The sequence below is a fragment of the Rana temporaria genome, chromosome 7 (genome assembly GCF_905171775.1).
Source record: "Rana temporaria chromosome 7, aRanTem1.1, whole genome shotgun sequence".
Taxonomy (NCBI): Eukaryota; Metazoa; Chordata; class Amphibia; order Anura; family Ranidae; genus Rana; species Rana temporaria.
The window spans coordinates 38,928,492-38,950,112 of NC_053495.1; the positions used below are offsets into that span (position 1 = coordinate 38,928,492).

Sequence of the window (21,621 nt, forward strand, 5' to 3'; positions counted from 1 at the left end):
TGAGGACTGTAATGTGTGGGGGGGACTGAGGACTGTAATGTGGGGTTATGATATAAATAGGGGCAGACAACAGTACTGTTAATGGGGGAGCCCAGATTATGATAATACTACCAGTGACATGGTGAGTGTGAGCAGGGTCTAGTGGGAGCACTAGCTTCATCTGTTGGGGCCTTACCACATCTGGTGGCAGGCAGCATGGCAAGTGAAAATCCGCATCTGGTGGCAGGCAGCATGGCAAGTGACACGCTCAAAGCTCCCACTGATTCTGCATTATTGTGGGTTTAACTTTATTTATTACTACAATGTAAAAAAATAGAAATAATGCGCTGGCAAATTGCCCACGAAAAATCGGGCCTTGGCAAAATTTTCTTCCATGCAGCCGGTCCCCGGTGCCAAAAAGGTTGGGGACCACTGTCCTAAACCATGTAGGTTTAGGAGATATTTCTTGCACCTACAGGTAAGCCTTAATCTAGGCTTACCTGTAGGTTAAAGTGGTCTGTGTGGGTTTACAACCACTTTAAGAATGCTTACATTTTGATTACTAGGTGGTAAAGGTTTTGGGGGAGGGGGGCTTAGGAAAAGAAGTTTAACTGCATTCGAGATGCCATTTCATTTGAAAATAAAGTCAATTGGAAAGTGTAATAGGGTGTTAAAATAGGAGTAAACGTGAAGGTCATGAAAATTAGAAAACACTCTCCAAGCTGTTTTTGGCTGGATTGGTCTCCAACCCAATGTCTGTGAACCACCTGGATATTTTCAGTTGACTCACTTGGAAAAAGTTATAAAACCTCATGTGATCTTTATTATTCTCCTCTATATTGGCAAGTATTGGACGTGTCTGCAGTTCAGGTGGCCTTGTTGACTCAGACTAGACAAGGCCTGAGGGTAGAAATATTATGTATTCATATTTGCCTGTGCTTTAGCAACTCTGGCTAGCTAAAATACACCCCATAAAACATTATCGGAACCAGGACATGAGCTTGTATCTTATTTTTGTAATTTAGAAACATTTATAACACTAGATTCTTTTAGGTGTGCCAATGTAGGAAGCTAAAAGGTATCACAACTTTTAGCAAATATGGTATACTTTCTATAGAAGAAAGATAAGATTTCCAAACAGTACATCTGATAGTCAATTATACAGTGGAACCTCGGTTTAAATTCTGACTCGGTCTGTGAGTCTCGCAAAACAAGCAGAATTCAACCTAATAGGGCCAGCAGTACCGCATTTGGCCTGAGGTGCGGTGGCGCCGGAGTCGAGCAGAGCCAAACAGCGACAATTTCAGCCGTTCGGCGCTGTTCGGCAATGCTCGGAAAATATTCAGTTTCTGAGCCTTTCCGACATTTGCCGAGGTCAGCCGACGTGTCCTCTGGCCTTTCAGCCCGTTTCCGAGGCTCTCCAGCCCCCCCCCCCCACCTCTGGCCGCATGCGGTATTGTATCCCATTGAAGTCAATGCGGAATAAATTATTTTCGTTTTCATTGACTTCAATGGGGAAACTCGCTTTGATATGCAAGTTCTTTGGATTACGAGCATTCTCCTGGAACGGATTATGCTCGTAATTCGAGGTTCAACTGTTCAACTTGCGCAGTCAGCTCTACACGGCGGGCGCAGGCGCCGTATAGTGCGGGAACTCGCAACTCGGCTATTTCCGGAAATCTGGTGACGCGCGTTGTGCGACAGGTCACCTGTTTCTCAAGCCGTCAATCATCTAACCGAAGCATAGGAACGCCCAGTCGCGCAGTCATCGGAACCCTGAGGCAAGGATAGGAACGCCCAGTCCCGGAGTCATCAGAACGCGGAAGCCCTGGACAAAATCAGAATATAAAGGTATGTACGGAGAAAAAAAAAATGACCTGCCGAAAGTAAATGTCCTTACTATGCTGGCTCTAATGTTAGAAATTAGTTTTTAGGGTGAACCCCCGCATACACAATGTGAACTATTAGTAGGAAATAATTGTAGGCACCTAGAGGTTTCTTCATATGTCATAATTTTAAGAACTTTATAACCTAGGGGACTTTATTATGGAAGTCTCAACCATTGCCATTGGTAGAGCTTGTCATGTGCTTATTATTTAACTGTTGGTCAGCAAGTCTAGCATGCCCATGCTTGAAGTCCCACCACTGCGCTCATGCAAAAAAAAATTTGTACAAAATGTATTGTCATATACAAAAATACACATAAATGTTTAAAACATCAAATGGAACAGAAAACCATATAATTTACAGCTGCTGAATAATTACTGACACAAACAACTTATGGATACTGTATGAAGTCAAGTAAGAGTTGTGATCATAATAACCTAATAAGCTGACAATAAATTTTGTACAAATTTTTATAAAAAAACATCCTGTTTGATTACCTACCCGTAAAATCCCTGGGGCATCCCACACATACAATGTTACATGTGGAGCAATCCTCTTCTGTTGTGCACGGTTGGATATCGGAAGTGTGGTGGAAGAAATTTTCTTTAAGATACTAATCTAATGCCGCGTACACACCATCACTTTATGTGATGAAAAAAAATGACGTTTTTAAAGACGTCACTTTAATTGACCGTGTGTGGGGGAAAACGTCGTTTTATGTCTTGTAAAAAACGACCAAAAAAAATTGAAGCATGCTTCAATTTTATGTGTCGTTTTTCAAAAGTGCACTTTTTACTTCACAGAAATTGACCGTGTGTAGCAAAAAACGTTGTTTTCTAAGACGTTTTTTCATCCACGCATGCCCAGAAGCTACTTATGCAGCAAGCTTCAATGGTAAAACGTGGTGGAACGTAACCTCGCTTTGCAAGATCATTGTGAGAAAACGATGGTGTGTAGGCAACTTCGTCTTTGAAAATTGAAGTTTCAAAAACGTCATTTTTTACTTCACAGAAAGTGTCGTTTTTTTTCATCACATAAAGTGATGGTGTGTATGCGGCATAAGATACTAATCATAGAAAAATGATCACAGAGTCGACCACTTGGAGTTTATTATTAATTTTATGGACTTTACATTTTTTGATTTTATTTTCATTAAATTTGTATTACTTTGTTTTATAATTACAGTTTTCACTAATTACATGGTGTTATTGTAGTTGTATAAGTTCACTGTTCTAGTATTTGATTCACTATAATACTGTGATATTAGCGCCACTATTTTTCATTTAAAATACCTTTTATATGTGCTTATTAATTGACCATTAGTGAGGTAATCTCTCAAACACGGGAGCTGGTCATGATTAGCATACTATAGCACCCTCATTGGCCAGGGACACCAGAGTGCCTGTAATTATTTCCTGTGGCCAAATGGCATGGTGCAAGGTAAGTACAAGTCCTCCTTTTGGTGTGTTCTTATGTTGCTATTGTTTTGCCATGCTGATAACTGGATTTGAAACCAACGAGCCATATATTATGCCGCTTATCCATTTTTAGAGCACTGTGTCACATTCGATTTAGTTGCTGATGTGTTATCATTTCATATTTGTTTGTGCGAATACATTGATTGGATGTGTCTTGTGTCTGCTCTGCACAGCTCAGCTCAGAATGCAGATCAAGATGCATCCAACTTGTATATTTTTTGCTCATATTTTATCTGCTTTTGTGTTGATTTTGCTTCATTTTTTTTTAATTGGCATGCTGTTCAGCCTTTGGATTCCAGGAAAACAAAGGTTTGTTATTTTTACACAATGATTTTGTATATTCACTGTCAATACAATATAATGCATTTATTTACTCATTGCTAGATGTAGACCTATGTTTTTTTTTTAACTGTTACTATTGATATAGTATAGTTAATACCTAGTGAGTGCACCAGAAAAAACAAAAAAACAACAAAAAAAAAGAATTAAAGTTGATCTAAACCCTAACTGCATGCCATTTTATGTGCTAAAACACTGTGAGGGTTATTTACAAAAGGCAAATTCACTTTGCACTACAAATGCAAACATATAGCCGGATTCACGTAGGCGGGCGCAACGTTAGGCAGGCGTAGCGTATGGCATATACGCTACGCCGCCGTAAGTTAGAGAGGCAAGTGCTGTATTCACAAAGCACTTGCCTCCTAAGTTACGGCGGCGTAGCGTAAATGGTCCGGCGTAAGGGCGCCTAATTCAAATGAGGAGCAGGGGGGGCGTGTTTTATGTTAATGACTCGTGACCCGACGTGATTGACATTTTTAACGAACGGCGCATGCGCCGTCCGGGGACATATCCCAGTGTGCATTGCTCCAAAGTACGCCGCAAGGACGTATTGGTTTCGACGTGAACGTAAATTACGTCCAGCCCCATTCTGACCAGTGTGAAGAGTTCCATAGGATTTAAAGGGATGCATTTTCCATGCATTTTTCTTCTTTTTTCCTTTCGCCTTTTTTTTTTTAAACTAAAAAACTGATCAGTGTTAAAGCACCCTTTCACATTGATCACTTTTTCTTCTGTTTTTGCCTTACCAAAAGCTGAAGAAAAATGCATGAACATTAAATCCTATGTGAAACCAGTCAGTTGCGTTTTTAAAAGTCCTGCATGCTGCATTTTTGGTGCGTGTTTGGTGCAGTAAGAAAACTGCACCAAAAACGTAACTCCCCATAGAAATTAATGGAAAAGCATCAAAAACATGGCAAAATGCATCAAAAACATACCTGTGGTTGCATTTTTAGTGCTCTTTTTGAGTCACATGTCCTTTTTTTACAGGTGCAAAAAAACGCACAGAAATGCAACAAAGACACATATGTGTTTTTACTGTGTTTTTGCAACGGAGCAATGTAAAAGAATCCTTCGTATCAAATCATTTCTCTTGATCAGGTTCCTGATAGTGGCAATGGTAGACATTTGTCATCCCATAACAGGAAGTCCTGAAAAAGGATTTTTTTAATGTGGAAAGCTGCAGATTTTAAAATATTTTAAACACCATTGACATGTTAAAGTATAGATGGGATTTTAGTTTTTGGTTTAGATCTACTTTAACCTGTCATTCTGCGTGTAGCTGCTATTAATTACCTCAACACTTAGGCCCCTTTCACACTGAGGAGTTTTTCTGGCGATACATCGCTAAAAATAGATTGTTAAGACGGGTTGTCAAGTGTATAGGAAGGTTAAGACCTCAACCCAGGAGCTGAAAACATGCTTTACACAGATGTTAATGACCGATTTTGAATAAGTGCAGTAAATTACATAAATGCCTGAACTCTTATTGAAATAAAACTGTGGTACTACTCTGCTTTTGATGCATATTAATGTAATTTTAAAAACTAAAGCATAAGTAAACATCATAAATAATTGGCTAAATGTTTGATGCATTTAAATGTTACTTTTTTTAAACTAATTTAGGATTTGAGTTACTAGTCTGGTTGTTAAAAAAAAGGTTTCTACCTGTCGGTACTTGACTTTTTTATTGTACATTATATGTATTTTTACTATTGATGCTGGAAATGTTTTGACATGTTTCCTATAAATTCTTAGTGGGCTTTACTTACCGTTTCTGCAATAAACTTCTCCTGAAAACAGCAGGAAACCAGCATTTATGGGTATAATAACCACTGTCCTTTAGTACAGTGGCCCCTCCTTAATCTCCTTTTATTGTTTGTCTCACTACTTAGATATGTTATCAACTTGCCATCCATTTATACAGCCTCAGCACCACAAAAACTAATCAGTAAAGCTAGCTTTCATATTCCTGTGTCCTAGAACCTAGGATACCTGTTCTGAGGAGTAGTAAAACCATTGCTCTTTGAACAAGTGCCCTGTTCTCAATCTTCTTTTATTATCTATTAAATCTTCCTCCAATGCATAGTTATGTTATGACCATAAGGCCTCGTACACACAGGCAAACATGTACGATGAAAACGGTCCGCCGGACCGTTTTCAGCAGACATGCCCGCCCGGAGATTTCTTTATGATGGCTGTACACACCATCATACAGAAATGAGAGTCAATCCGCGCGGACAGACAGCGCGGTGACGTGTTCGCGCCGTCGCCGCGACGATGACGCGGCGACGTTGAAAGGTCAATGCTTCCACGCATGCGTCAAAGTCATTTGACGCATGCGAGGGATGGCGGCCGCTCGGACATGTATGGTAAGTCTGTACAGACAACCGAACATGTCCGACGGACAGGATTCCAGCGGGCATGTTTCTAAGCAAGTTTAGAAACATTTGCCCGCTCGAAAACGGTCTGGCGGGCAAATGTACGCTGGAATCCTGTCCGATCGGCCGTACACACGACCGAACATGTCTGCTGAAACTGGTCCGCGGACCAGTTTCAGCAGGCATGTTCGGTTGTGTGTACGGGGCCTTAGACACATAGATAAAAACTTAGGGGGTAATCCACAAAGATCCGGCGTAAAGTAAATTTTCCCATTTAAGTTACACTGCCTTAAAATTTCTACCTAAGTGCCCGATCCACAAAGCACTTACCTAGACATTTTTGGCTGTGTAACTTAAATTCCGCCGGCGCAAGGCGTTCCTCTTTTCGTGGGGGCGATTCCCATTTAAATTAGGCGCACTCCCGCGCCGGCCGTACTGCGCATGCTCGTGACGTCATTTTCCCGACGTGCATAGCGCGAAATTACGTTAGGCCGAGCTTTGTGGATCGTGACGGGTCAATAAAGTTGCGTCGGGAAAAAAAAAAGATACGGCGGGAAAAAAAAAATTCAAAACAAAAAAGAAATTGCGTCGCTGGACAGAAGGGTCTGCTTTTACATGGTGTAAACAGTTTACACTTTGTAAAAGCAGCCGTAATTTTGCGTTTGCAAACAAAAACTTACGGAGAAAAAAACTAAGCTGAAAAGCTTTGTGGATCTCCGTAAGTGCTAATTTGCATACCCGAGGCGGCATTTCGACACGAAATGCCCCCAGCGGCGGATGCGGTACTGCATCCTAAGATCCGGCAGTGTAAGTCCCTTACACATGTCGGATCTTCTGCCTATCTATGAGAAACTGATTCTGTGGATCAGTTCCATAGTTAGAAACAGGGATACGACGGCGTAACAGCAGTTACGCCGGCGTATCCCTTTTGAGGATCTGGCCCTTAGAACCCCATCTCAAAAACTTGTGGTAAAAGGTATTTAATGATGGTATTTAAAGGCCTTCGATTTTAATGATGGTCTTTATTTTAACAGCTTTTTGTGATTTTCTTACTAGCTGTATATATAAATATTTGGTAGATAGGGAACATTGAATTGACAAAAGCTTGCTTGTTGACTATCTCTAACTGTTTACTCATGTGACCGATCAACTTCTGTTCTTCTGTTCCAGCATTTACAGTTGACCATCCAGGCCCTCCAAGATGAACTGCGGACTCAGAGGGACCTTAACCACCTTCTGCAGCAAGAAAGCGGGAACCGTGGCGCAGAACATTTCACCATTGAACTCACTGAGGAAAACTTCCGAAGGCTTCAGGCAGAACATGACCGGCAAGCCAAGGAACTTTTTTTACTCAGAAAAACACTAGAGGAGATGGAGCTGAGAATAGAAACACAAAAACAGACACTAAGTGCCCGTGATGAGTCCATCAAAAAGCTTCTGGAGATGCTGCAAAGTAAGGGGTTGCCCTCTAAAAGCATGGAGGAGGAAAATGAGAAGACCCGGAGAATAGTGGAAGCAGAATCACAACTTAATCATTTAGAGGTGATTCTAGACCAAAGGGACAAAGAAAATATTCATCTGAGAGAGGTAGGTGGGTTTGGCAAAATATAACTTTTTAGGGATGTGATCAAGTAAGTTGACCCTTTGGGTCAACACACATTTTGGCGCCTGAATTGTTAGACCTGTTCCTGGGTATATTTGACCCACTGATTCCAGAAATAGCACTAATTTTTCCTTCTCAGCTCTACTTTTAGAGATATACCATAAATGCCATATACAGTAAAACCTTGATTTGAGAGTAACTTGGTTTGAGAGCGTTTTGCAAGACAAGCAAAATGTTTTAATAAATGTTGCCTTGATATACAAGCGATGTCTTGATATAAGAGTATCATCATGTCACAACTGAGTATAAAAAAGAAGAGAGGAGCCTCTATGGCCGCGTACACACGATCGGTCAAAACCGATGAAAACGGACTGAAGGACCTTTTCATCGGTCCAAACCGATCGTGTGTGGGCCCCATCGGTCAGTTAACCTTCAGTCAAAAAATTTAGAACTTGCTTTAAAATTGAACCGATGGACGCCTAACCGATAGGTCAAAACCGATGGTTAGTATGCAAAAGCATCGGTTAAAAATCCACGCATGCTCAGAATCAAGTCGACGCATGCTTGGAAGCATTGAACTTTTCAGCACGTCGTTGTGTTTTACGTCACCGCGTTCTGACACAATCGGTTTTAACCTATGGTGTGTAGGCACATCAGACCATCAGTCAGCTTCATCGGTTAACCGATGAGAACGGTCCTTCGGACCGTTCTCATCGGATGGACTGATCGTGTGTACGTGGCCTAAGTGTAGCAATATGGTTACATTTAATGAAGGTACAACATTTAGCAAGTTATTGCTACACTTAGAGGTGCTTATCTTCTGTTTTATACCCTGTTAAAAAAAAAAAATGATTTACAAGTGTTTTGGATTACAAGCATGCTTCTGGAATGAATTATGCTCACAAACCAAGGGCCAGATTCACAGAGGAAATACACCGGAGTATCTACTGATACTCCGGCGTATTTTCAAATTTGCCGCGTCGTATCTTTATTTGTAATTCACAAAAAAGATACGACGGCTTTTGGCTAAGATCCGACAGGCATACGGCTTCGTACGCCTTCAGGTCCTAGGTGTAATTTTCCGGCGGCCGCTGGGTGGAGTTTGCGTCGTTTTCCAGCGTCGGGTATGCAAATTAGCTGATTACGGCGATCCACGTAGATACGCGCGTTCATCGCAATCTCTTACGTCGTCGCTAGTCGGTTTTTCCCGTCGCAAACTTAGGCCTGCTTTTTCATGGCTTACATTTAGAACAGCCATGTTAAAGTATGGCCGTCGTTTCCGTGTCGAATTTCAAATATTTTTTTTTTGCGTAAGACGTCCGGGAATACGAAACGACGTAACGCACGTCGCCGTTCAAAAAATACGTTGGGGCGCCGTAATTTCGCGCAAAGCACGTCGGGAAATTTCCTAACGGAGCATGCGCAGAACGTTCGGCGCGGGAATGCGCCTAATTTAAATGGTACACGCCCCATTTGAATTAGGCGGGCTTGCGCCGGACGGCTTTACGTTACACCACAGTAAGTTTACACGCAAGTGCTTGGTGAATCAGGTACTTGCGCTGAAAACTTGCGGCAGGGTAATGTAAAGACGATACGTTATGCCGCCGCAAAGGTATGTGAATCTGGCCCCAAGGTTTTACTGTACCACTTTTCACTCTGGTTGCCTGTCAAAAAACGGGAAACAAATATAGAAAATACGTGGGGAGGATTCAGACAGCACCATCGTGAAATAGCCATAACCTCTATGGTGCTCGATCTGCAAAAGTGAAACAATATGAGTGGCAATATACACACACCTCCTATTATTATTTATTACTATTATTTAAGTACTTATATAGCGCTGTCAATTTACGCAGCACTTTACATATACAATGTACATTCGCATCTGTCCCTACCCTCAAGGAGCTTACAATCTAAGGTCCCTAACTCAAATTCATATAATGGGGCCATTTTTTTTTTTTTAGGCAGCATGTCTTTGGTCCTATACGATCATACCTATAATACTGTTAATAACTTACACTTTAGAATCCATTGTTTCCGATGTAAAATTACAGAAAACAAAAAAATGATATAAATTTGACCATATCTAAGAAACTAGAACTGATGCAGTCTAGCCAATGCAATTTTCTGGATCAGCTCCCCAAATAACCCTAAGAACAAATCGAAAAAGCAAGGCACCAAGAAAATGTATAGCTTTCAAAGTTTTGACTAGTTTTTGAGTTAAAAATACACAGAAATGCTATTTGCATATATATAATTCACCAAATAAGATATTTTCACCTTTTATGTGTTTATGTGCTACTTTGGGTCAAATACTCTTTTTTTAAAAAGAGTGTTCATAGCTGCATTGAAAATTGTTTTGGTCAGTTGTCAGTAAGGCCCCGTACACACGACCGAACATGTCCTATGAAACTGGTCCGCGGACCAGTTTCATCGAACATGTTCGGTCGTGTGTACGGCCTAGCGGACAGGTTTCCAACGGACAAAAGTTTCTTAGCATGCTAAGAAACTTGTCCGCTGGAAACCTGTCCGTCGGACATGTCCGCTGGTTAGTACGTCTAACCAGCGGACCGAAAGCCCGCGCATGCGTCGAATTGATTTGACGCATGCGTGAAAGCATTGAACTTCCGTGTTTGAGAACGTCTGTGTCTTCTATGTCACCGCGTTCTCTGTCCGCAGGGAATTTGGTCTGATGGTGTGTACACACATCAGACCAAAATCTCCCAGGAGACATGTCCGATGAAAACGGTCCACGGACCGTTTTCATCGGACATGTCTTCTCGTGTGTACAAGGCCTAAGAGAATAGAAATATGAGGGCTGAAAATGCTACTTATGATTATTCTACTGACCTTCATTACTAGCGGAGTCAATTACCTTGAACAACTATGCTTCTAAACCGCTTGCCGACCGAGCCACGCACATATACGTTGGCAGAAATGGACGGACCTGTGGACTTGATGTGTAAACAAGGCATCTCCCTGTTCTGCCTTGTGACATGACACTGATCGTCTGCTCCCTGTGATTGGGAGCAGCGATCAGTGTCATGTCACAGTAAGCCCAGCCCCCACACAGTTAGAATCACTCCCTAGGACACACTTAACCCCTTCCCCGCCCCCTAGTGGTTAACCCCTTCACTGCCAGTGTCATTTACACAGTAATCAATGCTATTTCTAAAGCACTGATTGCTGTATAAATGACAATGGTCCCAAAATAGCATCAAAAGTGTCCGATGTGTCTGCCATAATGTCGCACTCACAATAAAATCGCTGATCGCCGCCATTACTAGTAAGAAAAAAAATATTAATAAAAATGCCATACAACTATCCCCTATTTTGTAGACGCTATAACTTTTGCGCAATAACACTCGGCTCCCACAGCACAGCGGGAGCCAATCAGCGGTGCAGCGCAACTCGCGCATGCGCCGTAGGGAACCGGGTAGTGAAGCTGGAGCGCTTCACTTCCTGGTTCCCTCACTGAGGATGGCGGGGGGAGCAGCAGAGTGACGAGCGATCGCTCGTCCTCTGCTGCGGACGGCGCTGGACTCCAGGACAGGTAAGAGTCCATATATTTAAAGTCAGCAGCTGCAGTATTTGTAGCTGCTGGCTGTTAATATTTTTTTTTCATGGCACATCCGCTTTAATATCTTTGTGATGTCTCCCTTAAATCAGACCAGCCCAGCCTATTACCTAGTGGTATTGACAACACTACATTAGCTAATATGCGCTCTCTCATTAGTTTCTCATTGGTCAGAGAGATAGTGGGTGGGCAGAACTTAAAAAAGTTGCATATCCATTTGCTACACAAGTCACATTGTATTTGAATGTTATTAAAAAGTATCTTTCCTTTTTAATCTGCAGCACTGTAATTTTCTGTAAAATGCAACGCAATACGGCTACCTGGAGGTGTTCTGTACACAGTTGGTGTACAGAACGCCCCCCCCAGAAATGTGATTAGATAGGAGATACAAGTAAAATTTTGGGCATCCCCTGCAACAAAAATTTAATTTTTGGCGCGATACTTCCAAAGGGAAATTGCATCACTTTTCTCATTAGAGCCCTGCAGGTGCAGCAGCTGATTGACAATTATAAAATCACTCGCATACACTCCCATATACATTCACTTTGCACATAGACACAGAAAAACAAACTCTTATTTGTTAATAATAACAAAAGGTAGAAACAAAGTTTGTTAAAATCCCTGCAATGTACATTGAGTGATGTTTTTTAAGCCTAGTACACACGGGCCGACTGATTGATACCTTTTAACAATGAGATCCCTCTGATGCTTTTGGAAGCTCTCTGCAGACCATGGCTTTTGCTGTAGGGTGCGACTAAGAAGATGTCAGGAAAGACCTACTAGAACAGCTGAACTTAATTTGGGGTTAATTAGAGGCACTTTAAATGATGTCAGGTGTGTACTGACAACCTACTTATCATGAATTTGAATGCAATTTCTTAATTCTGAACGCAGCTACATGCCCAGTTATAAGAGGACGTGCACACTTATGCAACCACATTATTTTTATTCTTTATTTTTACTTTCCCCCTAAAAGGTTTCAGTTTGCTTTTCAACTGAGTTGTACAGTTTATATGTCACTTTAAAGGTGGAAATACTTCTGAAATGATTTATCTTTGTTTTTTACATCACAGAAACCTGACACTTTTTATATCCTCTGTATAGTTTATTATTATTGATGCTTAAATAGGAAGTAAACCCTCTCGGAAAAAAATAAAAATAATTCATCCTGCAAGACAAAGGCTAGCATACTAGCTCATTATGAATTACTTATCTGAGATCAAACCCCCCGCAGCGGTCCTCGTTCGCCTCCTCTGACGGCGCCATCTCTCCCGGAGTGACTTCCGGGTATCGTGGCTCCATCACTGTGACTGGCCGGAGCCGCAATGATGTCACTCCCGCGCATTAGCGCCGGTGCCGCCACTTATGGCATGATCGCCGTTAGAAACGGCACGCTCAGTGCGTCTGCGCTCGATGTCTACGGCGCATGCACCATAGACTTCGGTGCTGCTATTTCTGCAAATATCTCCTAAACCTTTTAGGTTTGGGAGATATTTCTTGCACCTACAGGTAAGCCTTAGGCCGCGTACACACGATTAGTCCATCTGATGAGAACGGTCTGAAGGACCGTTGTCATCGGTTAACCGATGAAGCTGACTGACGGTCTGATGTGCCTACACACCATAGGTTAAATAACCAATCGTGTCAGAACGCGGTGATGTAAAACACAACGACGTGCTGAAAAAAAATGAAGTTCAATGCTTCCAAGCATGCGTCGACTTGATTCTGAGCATGCACGGGTTTTTAACCGATGCTTTTGCATACTAACGATCGGTTTTGACCTATCGGTTAGGCGTCCATCGGTTCAATTTTAAAGCAAGTTAAAAATTTTTTGACCGAAGGATAACTGACCGATGGGGCCCACACACGATCGGTTTGGACCGATTAAAACGGACCTTCAGTCCGTTTTCATCGGTTTTGACCGATTGCGTGTATGCGGCCTTAATCTAGGCTTACCTGTAGGTTAAAGTGGTTGTAATGGGTTTACAACCACTTTAAATGTTACATATTCAAGTAGTGAGGGTTCAGCTTTAGAGTGTGGTGTTTTAGTGTAGGAAAAACATTGTTAAAAAAGAACTATGGGCAAAGATTTTATGGTCATAGGTCTCTTTGGGGTTACAGGAGTGCACTTACATGTGCTTTTTCTGTTACCCAGAATCAGCCAACAGTGGTTGACATCACAGAGCAGCTCCAGGTTCTGGTAGGATACCAACAATATTGTCAGAATTTACCCAGATGCCTGATCAGCAGCTGGCTCAGCCCTTCAACACTTCGCTGGGAGCCTGAGCTGGCCACTCTTGCTCCTTCCTAAGCCTGTCACTCCAGGGGGAGGTGGAGGAGCAGAGCAGAGAGCGGTGACTGAGAGTCACCGCTCTCTGCTTAGAGTGGCCTGAGAACTGAGCGATCAGCAGTCATGAATTCGATCAGTTCTGGGGGCTTAGAGCCATTGGAGGACAGCTGCAGCATTAGTCACGGAGGTGAGTATGTGTGTTTGTTTGTTTTTTATGACCCCAAACTTCTCCTTTAATTCATAAATCTCCTGCACACTACTTCACTATGCACACGCGTTTTCAGTGCAGTAAGCGAAAACTCTGCTAATTTGCTTAGCAGCGCTTTCTTGGTTTCCAAAACTTCCATTTTCCTGGGTAAAATTTATGATCAAAGACCTTGAATTAGATCTTCCTTTAAGTGTTAGATTTAAAGCCACCATGACCTTAGTATTTGCTTTCACTGCTCTTCTTGGCCTCGGTGTACATCAACGAACCTCTCTCCTGTTATTTCAATGTGCAGAATGTCTTATTTTGTCACCGATGTTTGTGTTGTCTTAGCGGATGATCTTTTTTTTTTCTTCTCTTTCCATTCCAAATAAACATTAGATCTGCATAGCTGTGGGTGAATTTCAGGGAATACAGGTCTTTTTTATCATGTGGAAATCTAATACAGATGTTGGGTCCTTGGACATTTTTAATGTCTTGACCACACATGGTTTACCCAAGGAACCACCAAGTCCTTTTATTATTGCTATCAAAGGGCCTGCCTAAGGCAAATTGCTGAGCTTCCTATTTGACTGAGAGTTTAAAATTCATGTAGCTTTTTGGAAACAGTTAGGAATTCTTAAGTGATAGTTGTATGCCAACTAAAGGCCAAATTCCTGTAAAAAGAATAATTTCAAACAGTTATATTGGCCTCTATCTACCTGTAAAATCTTTCTATATCTCATAGGTGCACTAGCGTGAACACTGTGACCACAAATGTTTTGAGCCTGCTCTTTTCTTTGTGTGGTCACTTGCCACCTATACACATTCTCCTGACTTTTTTTGTGCCACGTAAACACCTGTATACCCTATTAGTACCTAAAATGTGAGACTTTAGTCTGCCATAGACGGTTCGAGTTTTAGCCCTTTCAGCACCACCTGGTTTGCCAAAAATATTTCAGTTGACTTTTATCAAAGGAGCTTGGCGGAAGATGGTTGGCCTTATAGTGACTGCATCCAATCAGACTCTGTTGTCAGAGTACAATAGCCATCAGGGGAGATTGCTATATCCAAGCAGTTTAGCGCAGATGAAAGAATCTACTAAATTACGGGCTGAACAACAGAAATCTATACATGTATGGCTAGCTTTATTTTTAGATTTTTTTTCCACAATGCAAATGATGGAGAAAAGGTATTTTCAGCTTTCTCAAATACATATAAATGAGCTGCCAAATTGTTTGGAACTCTGTTCAGTCAGTCTTGTAATTTGAAAACCTCTGCTATCAGTGACGGGACAAGGTCATCCAGCACCCAGGGCAAAAAGGGCCAAGCTGCACCTCTCCCCCTTTCATGATGTGAAAGCTTAGGGGATCCTACGTGCAGTAGTCTCTTGCTTGTCAAAACCACTGCTGCTGTCACTACGCCTTGCAGCCTTTAGCCCAGGTTCACACTGGGTACGATTTCCTTCGATTTGAGATGCGATTTCACATGTGAAATCGCATCTCAAATTGGCGGCATTTGCCGGCAATTGTCGGCAATGACACCGTCCTAATCGGTGCGAAGCCGCATCTGCGGCGCTGCACCGATTTCAAAAAGTAGTTCCTGTACTACTTTTTGTGATTTCTGGCCGCGATTTACATAGACATCTGTGCAGAAACCTGCACAGATGTCTCTTAAATCGCGGCCGAAATCAGGACTGCCGGCGGGAGTGAAATCGTGCGAGTTCAGCTGAACTCGCACGGCTTCACTCCCGCAGCCCAGTGTGAACCAGGGCTTTAACAAAAAAAGGCGCCCTCATCCCTACAGTAAACCATTGTGCCCAGGGCAGCCGTCCCTCTTGGCCACCCCTTGTCTTGGCCCTGTCTTCTACTACATATCTAAGAAGCTCTATTTCCCGGTAAAGCTTTACATCATCACGTGTCACATCTTCAGCTCCAGTTTGCCAACTGCACATTTTGTCAACACCATCACCTCTCTCCAGTAAGCAGGCAGGTAACACTCAAACCCATAAAGCCGAGCCAGGAAATTTCAGAGTGATCTACTCAGCAGTACATTTTTGTTCAATCACAAGAGTGGAACAGAATTACTAATCCTTTGGCAGGTCAACCAGCTTACATATTTCTACTTCAACCGGATAATTGGCTGTTTGCCCACAGTTTGTCTTTAATACATCAAAACAGACCTGTCAAAAGATAGTTGCTTCAATTGCAAAAAGCTGAATTTTTTTGGCTCAGCACATTGATCTTTCTAATGGCGTTAGTGTGTTGCAAGGACTACTGTAATTAAATGACTATTTAGCTGGTGGCTTGTTTAGGGTACCTTTCAAAAAATCGTGATTATTTGTAAATCCACACTGTGGACTTTCAAATATATTTAATAACACATCATTTTTATTTAAAATCTACAAATTAAAATCAGGATAAAAAAATTCAAAAAATGATATATAACACAACAGTGTTAGGCATGGCAAATGTTAATTTCTTGTTTGCCCCTCTGCCTGCTATTTCCCTCAAATTCCCACTGAGTTGCTATTTTGCATTTTTTCTTTATTTATCTTTTCAACATTACATTACAATACAAAAACATTTAAGACACATATAAAACCCACATATACATACAAATACATAGCTAGATTCAGAGAGCGTTAAGGCGGCGTATCAGTAGATACGCCGTCGTAACTCTGAATCTACGCCATCGTAAATTTAAGCGTATTCTGGAAACCAGATACGCTTGAATTAGGCTAAGATACGAGCGGCGTAAGTCTCCTACGCCGTCGTATCTTAGGGTGCATATTTACGCGGGCCGCTAGGTGGCGCTTCCGTTGTTTTCCGCGTCGAATATGCAAATGAGCACGATACGCCGATCCACAAACGTACGTGCGCCCGTCGCAATTAGTAACGCCGTTTATGTAAGAGATACGCCGGTGCGTAAAGATAAAGCTGCTCCCTAGGTGGCACAGCCCATGCAAGGTATGGACGTCGGAACAAGCCTATACACACAGTAATGACACCTCCTTGATTAGTGACCACAGAGAGAAAGCTCCCATGACTTTTTTCATCAGGAAACAGACTGTTCAGAACAGAGAAGGATTACAGCAACATCATAGCAAAAACGAACAATGAGGACATGAAAACAGGACTGCAGTAAGGTAAAGGAAGCTATTTAGCTTAAATTTTTTTTTCCTTTAGAAGCACTTTCAAATTGTATGCCACCAGCCTAGGGCCACCAGTAGGCATTATAAATAAATGGTGATTCTGCGCAACATATCACACTAATGGAATAGTGATATCACATAAGCAAGATAAATGTAAGAGCTGACAAATAATCAGCATATAGTATTAAATGCAAAGAGAATAGTGAGTCCAAATATAAATATATATATACTCAAATAGTGAATAGTGAGTCCAAAATATATAATACTCATAAGGCGAATGTGCAAAAATATATAAAGAATATTGTGCAAAAAAAACGGAATGGAAGTTCAATCCCAATAGTAAACACAAATCAGCTGTCAGGGCAGATATTCTGAATGCACTGGATGAAGGTGAGCACCAGCTCTATGGTGTGAGTGCACGGCCGTGCGATAGAAGATAAACCAGATCCCTGGCTGAGCTCCCGGGACTCTTACCTCTCAGCCCTCCTAAATGGGCATTGATGTACAGGTCACTCGCAGCCTTCTATGGGTGGTCCCTGATGTTTCCTCTCTTGATCTGATGGATCCTTCCTTAATTGGGACAGATGCTCCTCGAAACCAGATGGATGATGTGGGTTATAAGAGAGAGAGAGAGGGGACTCCCATAGTGAGGTAACGTTTGGTGCAGGTAAAATATGTTTATTGAGGAAAAACCTGCACTTACATTAAAAGAAAAATAAAAGTGCAACGAGGAAACAAACAAGCCGCGTTTGAATCGCCAGCTTACGTCACTCCGGGTGTACGCGGCGAATGTGCAAAAATATATAAAGAATATTGTGCAAAAAAAAACGGAATGGAAGTTCAATCCCAATAGTAAACACAAATCAGCTGTCAGGGCAGATATTCTGAATGCACTGGATGAAGGTGAGCACCAGCTCTATGGTGTGAGTGCACGGCCGTGCGATAGAAGATAAACCAGATCCCTGGCTGAGCTCCCGGGACTCTTACCTCTCAGCCCTCCTAAATGGGCATTGATGTACAGGTCACTCGCAGCCTTCTATGGGTGGTCCCTGATGTTTCCTCTCTTGATCTGATGGATCCTTCCTTAATTGGGACAGATGCTCCTCGAAACCAGATGGATGATGTGGGTTATAAGAGAGAGAGAGAGGGGACTCCCATAGTGAGGTAACGTTTGGTGCAGGTAAAATATGTTTATTGAGCAAAAGCACTTGTCACTTTATCCACCAGTAGGCATTAACAAGCAAGTAAAGTGGGTGAACTAAAGCGCTAGCCAACAGTGAAAAAATTAGTGACCAGTGTAAAAACAAAATGCTGCTCAAATCTAAAATGTGCTAACGACAAATAAAAAGGTATAAAGTGAGAGTGATGAGCGCAAACTGAGAATCTAAAAGTGAATATAAAGACAGTCAAAAGACTGATATCAATCTATTAATCAACTTAATAAAAACTTTATTAAGTTGATTAATAGATTGAAATCAGTCTTTTGACTGTCTTTATATTCACTTTTAGATTCTCAGTTTGCGCTCATCACTCTCACTTTATTAACAAGCAAGTGTTTTGCGAATTATGAGCCAACTACACTCAATCTGCATGGCACTCCATAGACATGCCATAGAATTGTAAGTTCGGGGACTAGTATGTCTATAGTAATGTAAAGTAATGGGGAGAGGTAGTACTGTTAATGCAGATTTTCTCACCTATCTGATCGAGATATTGTTGAGAAGTATAGGGAAATCACCCCATTGGCACAAAGACAGCAAAAAATAAAAATATTATTTATTTAACTATCACCTACTAAAAAAGTTTTGGCTTTACATACAGCTAAAGTTGTCATTGACTATATGTTCTTGTCCAGCTTGGTGATGGAGTAGGTTCACCTCTCCTCCTATATAAAGCACATTCCATTCTGTTTACTGTACAATCTTTGCTTCAAGGCCCGATTTGCTTTGGAAAATACTTTATCAATACCAGGATGTTGTAAAGTCTGCACTGACATCTTCGCAGAAATTTGTGACCTGGAGTGTTGGTCTTGTTACTTTTTTCAATTTTTTTGTGTTTTTCTTGGACGATGGTAATCAATCGTACTTGATATTAGGCCGAGCCAGATATTAATGTGATTGTTCCTTGCATCCAAATGAATTAATCTTCCACCATTCATTGTCAGCAATTTGTGAGAAGAAAATGTAACATAACATTTTTCATAGTGCAGTTTCATCCAAGCTTATAGGAGTTATCCATAATATGGATGGATACAGATTGAGCTGGCCATACATTGTTAAATATTTTACTACTTTTCTTCTATCTAGGGAGCTTAAAAGTTTTGGGATTTTTCTAATACAGAGGTCTCCAAACTGTAGCTTGGGGGGCCCGATGTGGCCCTTTTCTTGCCTTTATTTATCCCTTGGGGCAATATTTCTCCCATTGATATGGGAATCTATTCCTCCCACTGAAACCTGCAATGGGGCATAATTCCTGCCACTGATATCAACAATGGGGGCTATTTCTCCCACTAATATCAATAATGGAATGGGGTACTATTCCTCTCACTGACACCAACCATGGGACACTATTTCTCCCCCTAATACCAAAGATGGGGAATTGTTTACTCCCATTGATAACAGGAATTATTTTACTCCACAGCCCAGCTCCTCTAAAATCTGAGGGACAGTAAGACCGGCCATTTATGTTGCAATTTTCTTTCCTGCAACCATGGATGGGGGGAGTGGCCGCCAGCCATCCCCGCCAGGAACAGTGATTATTGTTAGCGGCTATAGCAGCTGCTAGCGATAATCTCTAGAGAATCCGGCAGGCTGGTTGTACCCAAGTTGATCGATCAATCAGCCTGCCCCTTAATGGCTCGAACCTTGGCCAGTTCAGATTCTAACTGTGTATGGCAGGCCTAAACTGGATCTTTGTTAAGAAAGTTTGGAGATCCCTCTTCTAATACCTAAAGAGAAAGAGTAACTCATGGGGTCTCCTACAGTAGCTTTCTGCGATCAGAGCCCAATGTAGGCTTTTGCTACTGAAAACAAACCTTAACATTTATCCTTACTCTAATGCCCCGTACACATGAGTTGGTGCAGACGACATGTCAGACAGTGACAGTGAGAAGGAGAAGCGCAAGGAGAACTTCTCCGTGGATGTTGACGCAGTAGTGCTATGACCATGGCTGCCCCTGGCATGTTGGTGTACGAAGGTGTTGTCCTGCAAGTGTGGTTGCTCTGCTCGTCCGTAACGGTGCTGCTGCAGCTGCTCTCCAGCTGACCTGTGCATGTCTGTTGCCGGATTGCGCCTCATGTATGGGGAATAACTTTACGCCGAACGTACAACTTACGCGCATCTCGCGTAGCATGCGCCGGGCGCACGCACGTTCGTGAATCGGCGTATTCCCCTCATTTGCATGGCTAATCAATGGGAGCAGCACCGTGTGCCCAGCCCACATGTGTGCCCACCCTACGCCGGCGTGCTCACGCTACGTCGGCGGGGCATAGCCTGTTATTAGGCGCATGTTGCTTCGTGGGTCTGCCGCACACATACGCCGGCACACATTGGCACGTATGCCGGGGTAACGTGCTGTACGTTCGGCGTAGGTGCTTTGTGAATCTGGGCCTATAACTTTTGTGCAAACCAATCATTATAAGCTTATTGTAATTTCTTTTTTTTTTACCAAAAATATATTGAAGAATATATATTGGCCTAAACTGATGATGAATTATAATTATTTTTTTAATTTGGGATATTTATTATAGCAAAAAGTAAAAAATATATATATATTTTTTTTCAAAATTGCTGCACTTTTTTTGTTTATAGCGCAAAAAAGAAAAACCCCAGAGGTGATCAAATACCACCAAAAAAAGCTTTATTTGTGGGGAAAAAAGACGCAAATTTAGTTTGGGTACAGCATTGACCGCGCAATTATCAGTTAAAGCGACGCAGTGCCAAATTGTACCACCTAGCATTATTCCCAGATTATTCGAATATTTTTATTGTACAGGATTTATATAGTGACACCGGTTTGCACAGCGCTTTACAACATGAGGACAGACAGTGCAATCATACCTCGTACACACGACCGGTTTTCCAGTCGGAAAAACTGCGATGAAAGCTTTTGGCCAGGAATTCCGACCGTGTGTATGCTCCAACACAGTTTTTCCGACAGGAAAACTGACGGAAAAAAAACAGAGCAGGATCTCTTTTTTCCCCGTAAGGCCTCGTACACACGACCGAACATGTCTGCTGAAACTGGTCCGCGGACCAGTTTCCGCAGACATGTTCGGTCGTCTGTACGGCCGACCGGACAATTTTCCGGCGGATCGGACAGGTTTCCAGCGGACAAATGTTTCTTAGCATGCTAAGAAACATGTCCGCTGGAAGCCTGCCCGTCGTACATGTTCGGTCGTCTGTACGACTCACCGGACATGTCCGCTCGGCCGAAAGTGATTTGACGCATGCGTGGAAGCATTGACCTTCCAGGGTCGCGCACGTCCCCGCATCATCGTCGCGGCGACGGCGCGGCCACGTCACCGCGTTCGCTGTCCGCGGGAAATTTGGTCTGATGGTGTATACAGCCATCAGACCAAAATCCGCCAGCGGACATGTCCGATGAAAACGGTCCGCGGACCGTTTTCATCAGACATGTCCCGTCGTGTGTACGAGGCCTTAGGAAAAAATCCTTGCGGGAAAACCATTCGTCTGTATGCTTTTTCGACGAAAAAAAACACACGCATGTTCGGAATCAAGTATGAGATGGGA

General features: G+C 42.3%; 1 protein-coding gene across 4 annotated transcripts in view; it reads left to right on the forward strand.

Moving 5' to 3' along the window:
- The window catches only part of ERC2 (ELKS/RAB6-interacting/CAST family member 2), a 1,210,774-nt gene that overhangs the window by 131,115 nt on the left and 1,058,038 nt on the right, over positions 1-21,621 (forward strand). For all 4 annotated transcript variants that reach the window (XM_040359253.1, XM_040359254.1, XM_040359255.1 and 1 more), the window contains exon 3: positions 7,232-7,648. In XM_040359253.1, coding sequence (XP_040215187.1) covers positions 7,232-7,648 — 417 coding nt within the window. The remainder of the gene's footprint in view (positions 1-7,231; positions 7,649-21,621) is intronic.